Source organism: Choloepus didactylus, chromosome 9 (genome assembly GCF_015220235.1).
Source record: "Choloepus didactylus isolate mChoDid1 chromosome 9, mChoDid1.pri, whole genome shotgun sequence".
NCBI lineage: Eukaryota > Metazoa > Chordata > Mammalia > Pilosa > Megalonychidae > Choloepus > Choloepus didactylus.
The window spans coordinates 14,817,438-14,835,485 of NC_051315.1; the positions used below are offsets into that span (position 1 = coordinate 14,817,438).

Genomic DNA, 18,048 nt, shown 5'->3' on the forward strand with positions numbered 1-18,048 from the left:
AAACATTAAATCTGATATTCTTAATAACAGTAACATTTTAATGAAATGTCATCCTAAACTCTTCAATTTCACCCTTTTCTGATAAATTCTGATGATGAGATGAGAATTGTAAACTGAGAGTCCCGTGTAATCCTCAGCACCCTTTATTATTATCTGATTTATTTGGCTTGCAGAGTTAACTTGTCTGTTTTTAGAGTAGAGTGTATGTTAATTGAGTGCTCAGTATTCATTACAAATACTCTTGTCTGTTTTCTTGTCGAGATTCTGAAGGCCCTTTTGCTCTTTCTGTAAAAGCCAAACAGACTGTATTAACTTCTGGTTTAATTTAAAAAATGAATGTGGAGCTTGTTGGCGCAACACCTCAAAGAATTGCATGTTTAATAATTGGAAGGCTTTCCATCCGATTTGTCTCTGGCCTGAATTAATAATGTTGCTGACTTATTGTTTTAGAAGACGAAGTCCTTGACCTACTAGGTTGAAAGAACTGTGACTGTTCTGAACCTTTTGGGTCCTTTAGCTGTGCCACGTCCCCTGTGAATAATTAGAGGTATTTGAAGGTATTGTGGTAGAAGCCAATTTGTGTCTTTTTCACTTTGCATATTGTTGAAGCCTTATGAATTAGTCATGAGCAGGGCAAAAAAATTAACTTTTTCAGACACATATTTGATGGGTCATGAGGGAGAATGTAAAGTGATCTGTAAAATATTCTACTGATCCCCTAAGTATTAAATTATTATACCTACAGGCTAATTTCAGGAAAAAAAAAAGAGATTAGGTTTTTTTTCCCCTCCTTCAGTAACTGAGTAGCAAATTTGCAAAAAAATCAAGGATTATTATTTTTTAGGACTGTAAAGATGAGTATAAATGAGCAATTTTGTGATATCCTGAAAACTAGATCCTTGCATTAAGTCCTGTTTTTAGTATTTTTTGTTATTTTTCTTTTTACTTTTAAATTATTTGAGTTTTATATTCTTGTAACTGCAGCTTAAACTTCTTGTTGACTCGGTGAACTGTATTCCACCACCAACCAGCTCATCTTTCTTATTTTAAACATATAGAGCAGTTCTGAAACATTGAATCAAAGCAATGTGGATTTCCATAGTTGCTTAAAATTTAGTTTTATATTAAATTTTGGTCCATTTTCTGATTTTCTTTTTTTCAGCCAATGAAACTGAGATTGCATTCTTCTGTGAAGAAGATTATAAGAACTACAAAGCTAATCCCATTTCATCCTGGTGAAGACTTCATGCAGACTTCCTTTTTGCACTCCTGCAGTAAGCTCTTTATTCCACTAGTCAGTTTTTTAAATTGACAAATAAATCTTAAAAAAATAATAATATTAATCCCAGGATCTGCTATTTGAGCTAAAATCTGTGATGAGTTTTCTCTCTGTCAGTCTCATTTTGCTTGTTTTCTCATTGTAAAATATTAAATTTATTTATGAGGAAAAAAAAGAGCATCAGAGAATTATTCAAAAATCATAATGGAATATTGATTCTTTAGTCATAATTTGTTCTCTAAAATTTGGGATTATTTCGGTGACTGGCATGTTAGATTCTTTAGAAAGGTAAAAGTAAAGTCATTCTATTTTGTATTTTCTCCATAGTTTCTACTTAGAGCAACTCTTACTGACTGTTCCAGCCATCAATGCCATCTTTTAACTCAAGAAGTATGTCAAACACACCACCATCCATAGAACTGAATTGTGTGTATTTTAGGGAGGTTTTATGGTGTAAGAGGGTTACTTCTTTTCTTCTTTTCATATCTCAGCCTTTACAAATAACCTTGCTGAAATGTTTTTTCTGGAGCAGTGTTTCCTGAATTTGGGAGCAAACTATAATAGAATCAAACTCATTTATTTGGAGAGAGGAGGTAGCAGGGTGTTTGTACTTCTTGGAGAAAAGTGTTCATTGAGAACAAGTCCACATCCTGGAAGATAACATTCTTTCACAATAATACTATATCTTTGGTTCCTGATAATGGCTGACAATCAGCACCTGAGAGCTCAGTAGTTGCCAAGAGGCCTCTCAACCAGCTTGTACTAATCAGGTCTCCTGGAGAGGTTAGTTGCTCTAGAATTACTCCTGAGCCCTTAACAAGTGTCACTAGGACAGATTGGTCTCACTGTAGGAGAGTCTCACTTGAGATAAGTCAAGGCCAAAAATCTGATTACCATGATCAGAACATTCTTTGCTTTGTTGAAAGATTTAATAGAACCTTCTTTAAAACAAATCCTGTTTATTTAATTCATATTTTCATTCATTAAACAAAGTGCTGAATGCACAGTTGTCATAGGAAATAAAGAATAAAGGCATATAAAGAATAATAAAAGTAATAAAGCATAAAATAAGACAGTTTTTGCCCTGTGTAGTGGGAAAAGATACATAAGCAAGTAATTTTAATGTAATAGTGAAAACTGCTCTGGGAGCACTGAAGATAGCGTAATTAATTCTCTGTGGCGATTTAGAACTCTTATTTTGTTTGTTTGTTTTTAAGAGATGCCCAGTTGAGCTGTGTCTTAAAGGTTAAATAGGAATTTTTGCTTATTTAGAGAAGCAAAGGGAAGGGAAGGTAGAGAAGAGAGGGAACGCACCCAGGGTTTTTGGTAAAGTACGAATTTCAGTGAACTGGAGTGCAAAGTATGTGGACTAGAGTGGAGGAAAAGTAGGCCATCAAGGTAGATTATATAAAGGGCCTCATAAGTCATGCTGAGAATCGGGAACTTTTTCTCATAGGTAGCTGGGAGCCAGTGGAAGGGTTTAAGCAGGTAAGTTTCATGACCAAATTTGTATTTGAGACAATGAGTTTTGACAGCAGCTTCCAGGTGGCAGGAAGAGTGGAAGACCCTTGTCATAGACCAGGTGGAGAATAGAAGTCCTGACTTAAGGTCGTGACTGAGGGAAGCAGCAGAGGGGAGCGTTGTTGGGATAGTTAGTAACATTTGATCACGCAGTAGGTGGCAAGCATTGTGGTAGATGCTATGCATGTGTTACCCTACTCTTTACCCTTGAGAGTCTCATGTCTATGTTATAGATGAGGAAATCTGGGCCCAGAGAAGCAAAGTAATTCACCCAAGACAAGGTGGTGGTAAATCCTGACCGTCGTCTGTTCCACCCCATGGCCCCCCAGTAGAGGTGTGAGGTGGGGTGACTCGTGGACTCTTTGGGACTTGGCGAATGCCTGGGTGTGGAGAGTATAGAAGAGCAAAGGCTTCAAGGCTCATTGCTGGAGTGATGGATTGATGGTGGCAGCATTAGCCCAAACAGGAAATTCAGCAAGTAGAAGAACAGGTTAAAATATATTTCATTTGTTCCTTTTGCAAATACCCAATTTACATACCAGGTTTTCTTTTTTATGTAAAAGTAAACAGATCTTTACCTTTCCATTTTCTTCTTAACAAGCAATGTAAAAATATGTACATCAATCCCTTTTTTGGTGTGTGCATATTCTCCTTGTATAAAAGTGACTTATAGGCTATTTTCCTTATAAACACAGATATAATGACTAAAAAGGGCTTTTACCAGGAATGGAAAATCAGTTCAAAAGTAGAAAAACTATCAGTGTAATTCACAAAATCAATAGATTAAAGGAGAAAAAAATTATGCTTATCTCACTAAATGTCAAAAAAAGCATTTGATGATATTCAGACTCATGCATGAATAAAAGCTAGCAGTAGAAAAGGATGCCATTAACTTGATGAAGACCACCCACCAAAAAAATCTACTTAATGGAGAAGTGCTTGAACCAACCTGCTAGATATGCACCTGACAAGAGTGACCACACAGTACTAATGAGTTTGGTTTTGCAGGTTTCATTGCAGCCCATTCAGTAACAGAAGCAAAGCAATAAGCACACATATTGAAAAGAAAGAGACGGAACATTCATTTGCAGACATATGATCACAAGAGAATCAACTGACACATTATTAGAACTAATAAGAGATGACAGGTGTGCTGGATGATGAACTAAAATGAAACATGCACAAAACTGTAAAATATTATTAGAGGACATAAAAGACCTAAACAAGAGATATTATCTGCTCTTAGTTGGAAGATTCAGTGTCTTAAGGATGTTGGTTTGCATCTAATCTGTAATATAGTGTGATCTCAATCAGAATCCCAAAAGATTTATCATGGGACTTGAGAGGCTGATTTAAAAATTCCTTTAGAAAAGTAAATGTGCAAGAATAACCAAGATCAGCTTGGAAAATCAAAAAGGAGGGTGGATTGCTTACCACATACCAAAATATATCTTAAAGCTGTAGTCATCAAAACAGCGCAGTATGGCTACAGAAATAGATAAACATATCAAGGAAATGGACCAGAGTAGAGAATTGACTCATGTATATGGACATTTAGTATATAATAAAAGTAGTGTTTGTAATCAATGGAGAAAAGAAGGGATATTTAGCACATGACTGATCCTTGAAAATGATGAATTTCAGGAGGATTAAACAAATAACTAAACGCGAAAAACAAAATGACTTCTTGTTAGCAGAAAATAGGGATTTTGCATAGGACCTTGGGGTAAAGGAGCCTCCCTAAAAGGCAAAATACAAATACTGTGATGTGTTAAATTTGCATATCAAAATGAAAAATTGAATTGCAAAAAACCGTAAATAAATGTTGAAAGACAAGTAAAGACCTGGAGAAATTCCTTGCATTCATAAAATATACAAAGAATTGGCTTTCAGAATATATAAACTCTCACAAATCAACTCTCACAAATCAACTGTCACAGAATATATAAACTCTCACAAATCAACAAGAAAAGGAAAAACGTACAACAAAAATGGGCGCATTTTGTAAAGGGGAAATTAGTAGAAAAGGACACAAATATGGCTTATGAACATGTGAAAAGATGGACATCCCATTTAAAAAAAAATCAGATTGAAACCAGCCATTTTCATTCATTAAATTGGCAAAAGTAAAGGGTTTGGTTAATAAGTACTGCTAGTGACATGTGCTCTACAGTGCCAGTGGAGAGTGTAAATTTAGTAAAGTCACTGAATGTAAGCAATTGTGGTGGCATGTATTAAAATAACGAATGCACAAGTCCCATCACCCATAGTTCTACTTCTTGGAATCCATCTCCAAGAAACCCTCTGATGCCTGCAGAAAGAGGCATTTACCAGATATCCACAGCAGTGGGGCAGCACCAATGTCCTTTTGGAGCCAAGGACCCTGAGGCCCATAGAGGTTAAACATCCTGCTGAAGGCCTACTACCATCAGGCCAAAGGGCAGCTTTCTCCTGGCTTCAGATCCCAAGCTCTGCTGTTCTTTGTGAACAAGGAGAGTTGGGACCCTTGGAGAGATGTGTATGAAGGCGCAAGAGGCAGGGTTTCTCACTCAGTATTCTTGCTTGGGACCCTTTCTACATACATTTTCTCACCATGCTCCATTGAGCATTGAGAACTTACTTTCTCTTTTGTGCCAATGGAGCGTATAGGCCCTAGCCCCACTGATAGCCAGGCAAGGGTTTATGTGAATTTCAGGAACTTGCTGCCATCACAAAGGGCTTTACTTTCCCTCCTTCTCCTGCTTGTTGCAGACACATGGAGGAGAGGATGGTGCTCCTGCTACTTGGGCCACCCAGGGAGGCTGTCGCCTGGGCCCCTTGTGAGAACAGCTGCTGGCTGCTGAGGGAGGGAAGGGAGGGGAAAGCACCTGTGGCGTACGTGTCTGGGATTGGGGAAACCACAAAGCACTACACACCAATGGCTGGAAGAATAGGCCATTATTTTCTCGCTATTCTGGAGGATGTAAGCCCAAAATCGAGGTGTTGGCAGGATCTCACTTCCTCCAGAAGTGGGGAATCCTCCATGCCCTCTCCTGGCTTCTGGTGGGTGGCCGGCCATCCATGTTGCCATCGCTCTGTCTTTCCCTCTCTCTGTATCCAAATCCCCTGTCCTTACGAGGACACTTGTCCTATTGCATTAGAGCCTGTCCTAATCCAGTTTCACCACATCTTAACCAATATCATCTTCAAACCCCTGTCTATGGACACATTCACATCCACAGGGCCAGGGGTTAGGAGTTGAAATGTGTCTTTTGGGGGACACGATTCAATTGCATATGTGCATATATGTGTACATATGTGCACGTGGACGTGTGTGCCGTGGATGTGTGCATGTGGATGCGTGTGCCATGGGTGTGTGCACATGTGTGTGCACACATATGCATGTTGGGGGAAGGGCTCTGATGATCGGTTATGGCAGTGTCACCTCAGTTTCCTCTTGGAAATGCTTATGATTAGTCAGATTAGCCAAGGTAATGGAAGGGAAGTAGAATATTCACTTCATTATTTGCCTTCAATATTTTGAACTCTGCCCCAAAGACAGTGGGTCTTGGGTCTCTGCAGGCCTGGGAAGTGCCTTCTCTCTAATGCACATGTGGTTTTCATACTGACCCAGCCCTGTGCAGCCCTTCACCCTTCACGCTGCACCTCAGCCTTGATGGGAGGGGAGGACACGGGGGAGGAAGGCACAGCTCTTGTCATCTTTTTCTATCCAATGAGATACATGTATTTAAGTGACTCAGCTCTGGGAGCCATCCCCTATGCCCATGTGTGCATTTTGGGTTAAAATAATAACAAAGAGTTTGGATAATGGCCTTCGGAGACTCCTTTTTGGACCTCTGAGCAGTCAGAGGATTGTATAATATGTGATGATTTAAAAGAAACATGGATTGTGTACCAGACTGTTCCACAGGGCAGGTCTTCAGGGAGCAGCGACCCTACTTTAGTCTGTACCTGGCCCTTCATGTGAGTTTTCAGCAAATAACATCATTCAGAGGCAACGAGATTTAAGGAGAAAGATTTAAGGAGATTTAAAGAGAGCTTTAAGGAGAAAATCCATTTCTGGTCCCAGATGATGACATAGGACCATTTGGGGGATGCTGCCTGAGAGACTTGAGTTTTTGGTTTTAGCTTCATTTCTATTAAGTGCAACATGTGGGGAAAATGCCAGCACCAATAGCAATGTTCTTGCAGTGGGTCAAAGCCAGGGCTCTGATGCTTTAAACGAATTATAGCAGGTGGTAGGGGAGGAGGCCTGGGAGGGCTTCTTCCCCTCCATTGTCACTTCTTGGAGAGTGAGAGCCAGAAAGATCAAAGAGCTGTTGTATTCAGTCCTTTCCATGTTAAAATCTAGTTAGCAAGACATAATCTAAATTTCCTGATCACCGCCCTCCTCTGTCAAACCTCCAACTTTGAGCCTTATGTCTTCAGACTCTACATTTCCTCCCCTCCTCTCTCTAATGCAGATGCCTCCAAAACCCCACTTTATTCCTTAAGGATTTGTAGCTTCTGTCTCACTGTCACTCTCTCCAGTGCCCCTGTCACAATCTGATACAGACCTAGACAAGCATTCTGGCACCTCAGGGCCTCTCAGGCCATTGGCCAGCTCAGCTGCAATGACATTGTGATGGTTGGGTTCATGTGTCAGCTTGGCCATGTGATGGTGCCCAGGTGTCTGGTCAAGCAAGCACTGGCCTAACGGTTACTGCAAGAACATTTGTGGCTGGTTAATAAACCAGAAGGCTGGTTTATTAAATCATGAGTCAATTGATTTCATCTGTGACTGATTACATCAATGAAGGGAGCGTCTTCCTCAATGAGTGAAGTCAATCAGCTGAATTTAATCCAATCAATGAAGACTTTTAAAGGAGAAGAGAGAGAACTTTCACTTCTTCAGCCAGCCAGCCTCTCCTGGGGAATTCATTGAAGACCCTCATCGGAGTGCCAGCTCGCAGCCTGCCTTACAGAATTTTTCTTCTTTAGCTAGCCAGCCTCTCCTGGGGAGTTGATCAAAACCTTCAAAGGAATTGCCAGCTCACTGCCTGCCCTATGGAATTTGGACTCATGTGTCCTGCCATGTGGTATTTGGACTTGTGCATCCCCACAGTTGCATGAGACACTTTTTTAAAATCTCATATTTACAGATATCTCAGAGAACCCTAATACAGATGTTCTTATCTCCTGGCCCAGCGACCTACTCCCACAGCCACACCTTAGCCTTACTCATCAGCAGTAAGGCAATATGTGTCATGCCTCCTGCCTTAGTTTCCACACAGTGGACTGGCTTAACAACAGGAATTTATTGGCTCATGGTGTCAGAGGCTAGAAGGTTTGCTTCCTCCCAAGGTTGGTATCTTCTGGCTGGCCCACAATCAGCAATCCCTAGGGTTCCTTGGCTTTCTGTCACTAGACAGTGCACGAGGCAGTGTCTTCTTTCTCTTGCGGTTCCATTGGCTTCCAGCCTCTGGCTGCTCCCCATGGTTTCTCCCTCTGTGTCCAATTTCCTTTGCTTGTAAGTTCTTCAGCCACTTTGGATGAAGGCCCACTCTCATTCAGTTTGGACACAGCTTAACTGATAGCATCTTCAAAGGTCCTATTTTCAAGTGGGTTCCCACCTACAAGACCAGGAGTTGGGAGCTGAACCTCCCATTCTCTGACCACTGCTTCCTGTGGTGCTCCGTCTCTTCCCTCTGGTGCTCCACTTCTAGCACCAAACGCCACCCCATCCCCAGCACCACCACCTAGCATCCATTGATCCTCCCATCTTTTCACTATCTCTCCCTCCAGCCTACTTCAGATCTGGTCCTTCATCATGAGTGCTTCGTATACACCCTCATTTCCCTTACCCCTCTCCCCAACATAATTAACCCTCCCCCATCGTACCCCTTCCCGACGTTTAATTCCACTTTCTACCTTCTCCACGCCTGCACTGTAATAGCTGCACACGGCTTTGATTTATGCCTAAGCTCAGGTAAGTTCCTAGCCCCACCTTGCTGTTCTTCACATCCCTGGTTCCTTCACTCTCCTGGGTTCTTTTTTTTTCTTAACCATTTTTTAATTGAAATATATTCACATACCATACAATCATCCAAAGTGTAAAACAGTTGTTCATAATATCATCATATAGTTGTACATTCATTGCCACAGTCAATTTTTGAACATTTTCATTACTCCAAAAAAAAATAAAGGTAAAAATAAAAGTAAAAAGAACACTCAAAATGTCTCATACCCCTCCTCCCCCAGATTATTTATTTACTTTTTTGTCCCCATTTTTCTACTCATTTGTCCATAAAACATTGGTTAAAGGGAGTGTGAGCCATAGGTTTTCACAATCACATGGTCATACCGTATAAGATATATAGTTATACGCTTGCCTTCAAGAATCTAGGGTTCTGGATAGCAGTTCAACAGTTTCAGATATTTCCTTCTAACTATTCTGATAAGCTAAAAACTAAAGAGGGGGGATATCTATATAACACATAACTGTTACCTCCAGAATGACCTATTGACTCCATTTGAAATCTCTTAGCCACTGAAACTTTATTTTGTTTCATTTCTCTTCCCCCTTTTGGTCCAAGAAAGCTTTCTCAATCACACGATGCAGGGTCCAGGCTCATCCCTCTCCCAGGTTCTTGCTCTCAGTCCTAACCCTCCTCCCTTCCCCACTCAGAGCTGCTCTCCTCCTATTTCCCCAAGAAGATGGAGGCAGTCAGAAGAGAACTTGCTCCTGCTCCATCACCGTCTGTCACCTCTCTGCAGCTGTACTGATGTCCGCTGCCTCCCTGCCTGCGATGGTAGATGACTCGCTGTGCTCACTCATTTCCAGGTCTGCCCTCTGCTTGGGCGTGGATCCCACTGCTTCTTGAACACTCATGGGCATCACTTCAGTAAACTTCCTTTCTCTCTTCTGCACCATCAAATTTCTCTCAACATGGGATCACTCTCACTGGCAAACCTGCCATTGCGTCTCCTATCTTAACCCTCCCACAACAAACTGCCAAGTTTTCCTCCTTCCCTTTAATAGCAAAATTCCTTGACAGAGTTATCATACCCTTTTATTCCTCACTTTCTCTCCTCTCATTTTCTCTCTCTCCAATCCGGTTTCCGTCCCATCGCTCCACTGGACAGTTCTTGTCATGGTCACCAATGGATTTCCTGTTGACAAAGGAGCACGGTTCTTTTGGCATTACTCAGCCTATCAGTATTGGACACAATCAGTTGACATCCTCCTCCTCGGGAATATTTCATGTGGCTTCCGGGTGCTTCACTGGTGACTCCTCATTTCCTTTCCTGCTTCTTCCTCATCTGCTTCACCTTTAAACCTGGGAACACCCCAGGGCCCAGTTCTCTGACTTCTCTAATTACATTTACTCCCTGGAGGATCTCAGGCTTTCCCACAGCTTTCAGTAACCACTGGAAGCTGCTGACTCCCACTTGCACATCACAGCGTCCCCTCTCCCTGGCACCCCAGACTTGCTGTCACCTCCACCGAGGAGGCCACCAGGTATTCTCTAGTAGCATGTCAGCATCTGGGCTTCTGAGCGCTGTCCCCAAACCTGGGCTTTCCTCAGTCTTCTCCACCAAAGTAAAGGAGCTCCAGTAGTCCATTTGCTTAGGGTCCAAAACCCTGGAGTCTTTTCTTTTCCATCCCATGTCCAGTCCATCAACCAGTCCTGAGTATGTGCAGAGTCCAGCTTCATCTTACCTCTTCCACTACCACCACCTGCTCCAGGCCACCACCACCCCTTACCTGGATTACTGCAGGAGACACTGGGTTTCCTGCCCACGTTCCTGCCCTGCTTCTGTTCTCCACCTGGGAGTCAGTGATTCTTCTCAAACACAAGTCAGATTCTGTCATGCCTCCCCTCAGACCCTTCAGAGGAAAGCCAGTTTCCTATTGAGGCTTGCAAGGTTCTATGTGATCAGCCTCCTGCCACCTCTCTGACCTCATCTCCTCACATCTCCCCTCATTCTGCAAGAGCCACCTCGACCTGGGTTCTTTGCATGGTCCTTGCCAAACCTACTCTTGCCTCAGGGCCTTTGCTCTTGCTGTTTCCTCTGCTTGCAGTGCCTTTTCTCCAGATATTTGCAGGGGTTGTCGCCTCATTTCCATCAGGTATCTGCTCAAATGCCACCAAAGAGGCCTTCCCTGCTTACCCTGTGTGAAATACCAACCCCCTGCCTCTCACAGCATTCGTTGTCCCTTCAATTCTGTTATCCTTTTTTAGTGTAAATCCTTTTCTAGTCTGTCTCTTGCTATAGAATACTGCCTGGTACTTTAACAGGTCAGCATAAATATTTCTTGAATGAGTGAATGAATGCCTCGGAGATTGTGTTTGAATTTTAAGGCAAAACTTTACTGATTCTTGAAGCTCATCTCAGCAAAGTAGATCCATGTAGATTGGATAGACTCTCTAGAAGTTTCTTTTGTGGAAAAATAGTTAGACAAATTTGTACAATGAGGTAGACTGGGCTCTGGAATGATGGCCGGCAGTCCCAAATGCATATGGTTTTTAAGTGTAATTGAGGAAATGAGATTTAAAATCTTGTGAGAAGTTCGTTTTTATCAGTTTGAATCTGTTTCTACCAGCACCTGCATTTTCATGCAGCTGACAGCTTGTCTCTGCCATACAATTCCCACGTATGCCCAGAGGCAATCTTGTGCCTTGTGTGAGGGCTTTTAAACCAGCTGAAAAAAAAAAAAAAAAGCTGTGGCAGTTATTCACAATAGGCAAGATAAGTGTCCTAGATTGTCATTTGTTTCTGTTTGAACTGTCCCTGGAAAGCTGAGTAGAAAACTGATCAGTGGATTCTACAACTATTCAAATTACAGCAGGATCCCCCCACCCACTTGCCTTAAAGCAAAGTTGGTTGTTTTAAAAGTGACCTAGAAGTGAACTTGTGGTGACATTTAAAATTATACAAATGGAAAAAGGCAAATGGCGCACTTTTGCATGTATTGGAATTATTTATCTTTCTGTGTTTGCTTTAAGCAAGCGTGATGGGGAGGAAATAGCGTTGGCTTTGAAGTCAGACAGTGCTGAGTTGGAAGAATGCACAGGCTAAGAATTCACACACTGACATTAGCTTAGTGGTGCGTCCTTGGGCAAGCTGCCCAGTCTCGCGGGACTCAGCTTCTCCCTCTGTTAAATGGGGGTATAACGCCTACTTCACAGAATTGTCAGGAGGCTTTGGCAGGGTGCCTGGCACACAAGAGGTCTGTTTTGAGGAGAATGGTCATGTTCTATTTTACTAAGAAAGAATATTTATGAATCCCATTATATAGGGAAAACTTAAGACACAGAATGAGAGGTTATCCCACACCAGACATTGAGTGTGATACACCAATACATTACAGCAATAAAAATTTTTAAAACAATTTTGAATGCATCATACCCCCCCCCCCACACACACACACAAACAAAAACTGCTTGCTACCTTTCAATCCTCAGCTTTACAACATAGTCTTCAACAAATAAGCAGGGGCATTTTCAGGTATGTCTTTGCTGCTTGCCACTTCTCTCGCCTAAACTATCAGCTCCAACTCCACAGCCCAGCAGTGTGCTCTTGGGACTAAGGGAAGGAATCATTTTTTCATTTTCCAAGAATCCTTCCCTCCCCAAATTGTCCCTTGGGTGCAGTTAACCCTTAACACACTACCTGCCAAATGTTCCATTGCCACGTCCCCTTTCTTCTGGTTGGAGTTTTTCCCATCCAGGACCAACAAGCTAATTAACAATTTAAAATTGCATTTTTTGAGAATAATGCCATCTCTTTCTCTATTCTCTGGACATAGCTTTGCTTAAAATGGAGACGTGGTTGAATAAATGAGTCCAGAGATTGTTCAAATAAGTATAATCCTTGGGAAGAAAAATATTTCAAAGGCAGGCTTTGCAGTATGAAGTTTCTAAATACCTGCCCAGAATTCTTCTACTGGAGCCAATTATGCTCAGCTTTTAACCTGTACAACTGCAGAGCAGCTCTTCCTCCAATATAGCACCTTTTCTGCTGCTTTTGACTAAATTTATTACACAGAGGAGTCCGGCAGCACATTGGGTGGAGGGCAATGTTTTATTTGGGGGCTGCTCCCCACTCACCCACACCTTCCCACTGCCAGCCACCAGGTGTCAGCAGAGTCTGCCGACAGCCTGAAAGATGGCGACAGGTTGGGAATGACTGCCATTGTTTGTCCACCCATCAAGTTACCTTGGAGTATTTTTGTTCAAAGTCAAAGTTTCCAGCTTATAAATAGTGTGGAGAGTTGTACTAGCATGCAGAAGTGGTCATGGAATTGCTACTACCTGAAATTTAGATTTATTTTACAAGCTGTGCCTAACTATTTCAAAACCAATACCTAACTTTAGTTATTTGTACCATTTATAGTCTTTCTTACTTCTAAACATAATATGTCAACACTGTTTGGAAAATGCCCCTGGTTGTTTGTTGAAGACTATCTTGTAAAGCTGAGGATTGAAAGGTAGCAAGAAGTTTTTGTTTGTGTGTGTGTGTGTGTGGGGGGGGGGGTATGATGCACTAAAAATTGTTTTAAAAATTTTTATTGTGGTAATAAATGTGTGTATCATAAAATCTGTCATTTTAGCCATTTTTAACTGTACAATTCAGTGGCTTTAATTATATTCACATTGTTGTGCAACCGTTACCCACCATCTAGTTCTAGAACATTTTCATCACCCCAGAAAGAAACTTGGTACCCATTAGCACCCACTCCTCTTTCTCCCCTCCCCCCAGCCCTGCCAATCACTAGTCTGCTTTCTGTCCTTGTGGATTGGCCTATTCTGGATATTTCATATAAATGGAATCATATAATATGTGGCCTTTTGTGTCTGGCTTCTTTCACTAAGCTTGATGTCTTCAAGGTTCATCGATGTCGTAGAGAGTTTCAAAACCTCATTCCTTTTTAGGGCTGCATCATATTCCGTTGTGTGTATAGCCCACATTTTCTGTACCCATTCATCTGTTGATGGACAGTTGGGTTGCTTCCACCTTTTGGCTACTGTGAAGCAAACAGTTTTAAGAGATTCTTTGTTGAATTTAATTTAAAAAAAAAAAGATTCTTTGTTGAATTTTCCACATACACTGTTTATTATATTCAACTTGCTTTCTTTGGCCCAGGTGAGTTGCTTAAATTCCTTCCCTAACCAATTGCATCAGAGAATCTCTTCTGCTCTATGGAAGGCTTGGACGTCCTTCTGCTTGTGAAAGGCAAGTCTTAACACAGTTCCCAGAGCCCTGGGAGCAGAGTGACCCCAGCCTCAAGGACACGGGCGTTACAAGGTCATCGCCTCTTCTGGATGCTGTATATTCTCACCTGTGATTAGGCAATGCTATGACTCTTTGAATAGTTTACAAAGCCCTGTATTTGTTTCTAGATTATTTTGAAAATTAAGACATTTTGCTTTACGGTAGTGAACAGAATAAAAACCTGTTGGCCACTGTGCAGACCTGTGCTTCTCAGACTCTCCCTGGTTCCGCTTGGGACTGGCTAAGAGTGCAGAACTGTTTGGCACAGTGGGCTGAGCTGGGGCTGGCAGTGGGGCCTGAGAGTGGGTCTGAGGTGGCAGGGTCTCCTTGTAGCTCCCGAGGACTCCCTTTCCATCTAATTTCAGTCCTGTAGATGCCTCACAGTTCTTCAGTGGACACACCACAGCTAGTAGATGATTCCAGACCAATGTGCCGAGGAGAGAAGGGGAGACTCACAAGAAGGCCTGTTTGGGGCAGGAGCCGAGCACGCCATTCCAGCCCCTCCCCTCGGCTCCCTTTTTCAGATTTTTGCCAGCTGATAGGACTCCCTGACCTAGCACGTGCTCTGTGGTCCTAAGTCCCCTCTGTCTGATGAAAATGCACTTGGCCTTGCTGGGCAGAGTCCTGGTAACTGGCCCCCTGTGGTGTCTCCAGATCACGGGGACAGAATGGCTTGTCAAGACAGCTGTGTGCATGTGGCTCTCTGTTTTCTTCCTTCCTCTCATTCCAAGAGAGTCAGCCTCCTTGGTTTCCCAGCCCAGGCATGTTCGTAGCGTTTTAAAGCAGAAGCAGCTTGAAGACAAATTCTTTCAGTCTTTGGTGAATGCCTCAGCTGGTCAGGGAGACTTTGCCAAATGGCTTGAGGTGGGGCACTGGAGTGATTCTCCAAGGCTGAAAGGGGCGGGAGGCACCCCCACTGGCAGGTGTCTGTATCCCGGGGAGGTGGCTCGGCCTCAGTGGAGAACAGCTGTCCCTAAGCAGGCGAGCACCCCACTCAGCCCCAAGACCCCCGGCCTCCACTCAGCCTGGTTTCGTCCAGGTTGCTTAGGGACCACATGGATTGGATTGAGACAACTGACATCTCTGGGGAAGTCAGTGTGAACCAAAGACTAAAAGGATCTCCTGGAATACTTTGCCCCAGGACCTTTGCACAGCCTTGAAGCAGGAGGCTAGGGAACCACAATGACTGAATTGGATTTCAAGCCAGTTAGGGCTCGGGATCAGGCTTCAGAAAATAAAGAAATATGAAATCTCTTTCACACTTGCATTTGTAATTAGAAATCCATACACATCCCAGGTTGGTCCAACCTAGAATTTTAGGAAGGACAATGTAGCTTCCCGATTTTAGTGGTGAGTAGAATGAAATTTTCTTGAATTATGAAAAGAACTCACCCCCCCCCCTTTTTTTAGCAAATAAATTAAAAAATCCAATAGCACTAAAAAATTTATGTAATAGTTTTCTGACCTAACTCCTTTCTCTAGTCTAAGACCCCTGCAAAACAACTATTTCAAACTCGTAGCAGTATCTTCTCTCTCTCTCAATATTTCATATGTTTCTATTGCTTTCCTTGATTTGTCCTTTTCAGGCAGAATCTATTGTTTTCCCATTGTGGTAGATGAGGATTTAACTCTTTGACACTGCTTCCCCCCCCCCCCATTCTCATGCTACATTTTAACAGTTTTTAGTTAAGTCAATATTCATGTTTGCATTGTTATGCTATACCATGATTATGTGTTCTTTCTTGGGCAATTTAAAAATATGCTCCCTGACACTTGAATAGTGGGCTGTATACTTATATATACTTTTCCCCATCAGATCAATCATGCACCTTTTATTTCATTTTTCCATCCGCTGAAGCATAGCAGATAGCCTTTTAATTTTTTACCTTCCTTTGGAGACCTCTGTCCTGCTCCAGCCTGGATGTGTTGCTCCTTATTTCTGCTGTAAAACTTAGAGTTTGGGACTTCACTTCACCGTTACCCTGGTGCTTCCCTTTTCTGCTTTCCGATATTCTCTGTTTCCTGAATCCTTTATTGTTTCCTTTCTTGCTTCACTCACTTGTTTTGCTGTTGCAAGGCCTCTAGTAGTTTTCTAAGAATGGATGCATGGGAGGTACATGTTTTGAGACCTTGCATATTTGAAAATGTCTTTGTTCTGAAACGCTGTTGTCGGGTATTGAATTCTACATTGAAAACATCTCTGCTCAGAATGTTCAAGGTCATCACGTGGTTTTTTAGCTTACTGTAAGCTAACTGTTGTGAGGACTACTGCCATTCTAATTTTTATCCCTTTGTAAGTAAACTATTTTTCTCTAACAGCTTTCAGGATCCTTTCTTAATCCCAGGTGTGCTGAAATTTCACAAAAATATGCTTTGGTAAAGGTGTATTTTCTATCTTTGGGCTACTTATTTGGTGGATCCTTTAAATCTGGAAACTCTTGTCTTTCAATTCTGGGAAATTTTCCTGTATACGTTCTTTGATGATGTCTCTCTTCTCTGTTTTCTCTGTGCTTGCTTTCTAGCAATCCTCTTAGCCAGATGTTGCACTTTCTGGATTGATCCCCCAAGACCTTTCTCTTTTTGTCGTTGATTTTCTCTTTTTGTTTTCTGGTTGTCCTTTCTGGGAAATTTACTAAATTTTATCTTCCTGCCTTACTGTTGATTTGTGTGTGTGTGTGTAAATACTATGGCATTTATTATAGAAATTGGTTCACATAACTGTGGGATGGGCAAGTCTGAATTCCTTAGGGCAGGCTGCAAGTTGGGAATTCCGATGAAGGTTTCAGTGAATTCCCCAGGAGAAGCTGGCTGGCTGAAGTAGAAATAGAAGTTCTTCTTTCTGATTGCTGAAATCATCGGTTCTCCTTTTAAGCCCTTCAACTGACTGGGTGAGACTTCTCCTGTGGCTGAAGGCAAGCTCCTTTGTTGACCTTTCCCCAGAAAAGGATGCAAGTCTTTGGCATCCTGCAACTTAAACTAGATATCCTGCAACTTAAATACTATGAAATGAAGTTAAAACAGCTTATGTTATATGAAAAGGTAGATGATCGGGAAGAGAACAAGATGTTTGCTCTATGTATATATACAAACATATTCATAAGAAAACAAGGAAGGAATATATTCATAACCATTATAGTCCTCATTTCTGCAACTGGTCACATAGACATGGCTCATATTTAGAACTACCTTCTTCCATTACTGTTAATTTTTAAGATTTGCTCTTATATTTTAGTTTCTTTCTAGTTCTCTAAATATTTCTGCTCTGCAGTATCCCTTCTTGTTTTATGGGTGTAATATCTTGTTTTTTCTCTTACAGATATTAATTTTAGTTCTATTTAAATGTTTTATTCTGCTTCTCCATTGTCTCTGCTTCTTCTGGGTTACTTTTCCTAGGTTGCTTTGGTTTCTTTCCTACATGTTAGAGGCATTCTGCAAAGTTTTTTCCGTTTATATTTAAGCCTAGAGTGCTGAAAAACTCCTTAGAAGCGCTCTGTGCTTGGGTCGGACTATGTGGGCTTATTATTTATCTTTATTTTCACCTGTTTCCTGCACTACCTTTGTTTTAAATGTATATCTGACCTCTTTTCAGAAACCTATTATCAGCTATCCTTTCAGATGACCTTTTGAAGTTTGGGTGCCTGTGGGTAGAAAGCCGTTCCAGCAGGTGTGGTTGGTGGGGGGCGATGGGTTGGGTCTTGGGTGGTGCCCATGTGTAACAGAGAAACTGCGATAGCCACGAGAAAGGGCTGAGGCACCTCAATTGCCTGACTTCCGGCTACTGGGTCGCTCCCTTCATTCAGACCTTCCAGAAATGACAAAAAACAGATCGAAAATTCTGGGTCTGAGTAGTTTTCTCACAACAAATGTCAGTGCTCTCTGCAGGACAACCCTGGCCATCAGAAGAGATACTGAGCCTGGAGTGAGAGCAGCTGGCATTTCTGGGGTGCTTACCCTGTGCCTGGCCTCACTCAAGCACTTTGCACATATTT

At 42.0% G+C, this 18,048-nt stretch overlaps 1 protein-coding gene across 9 annotated transcripts in view; it reads left to right on the top strand.

Annotated features, from left to right (window-relative positions):
- Positions 1-18,048, top strand: part of C9H2orf76 (chromosome 9 C2orf76 homolog) — a 132,648-nt gene that overhangs the window by 85,676 nt on the left and 28,924 nt on the right. For 6 of the 9 annotated variants that reach the window (XM_037850543.1, XM_037850542.1, XM_037850545.1 and 3 more), the window contains exon 7: positions 1,163-1,575. In XM_037850543.1, the coding sequence (XP_037706471.1) occupies positions 1,163-1,239 (77 nt within the window). In that variant the 3' untranslated portion in view covers positions 1,240-1,575. Of the gene's footprint in view, positions 1-1,162; positions 1,576-1,606; positions 4,922-18,048 lie in introns of those variants that run through there. The other 3 variants (XR_005218972.1, XM_037850548.1, XM_037850547.1) reach the window with 2 other exon arrangements.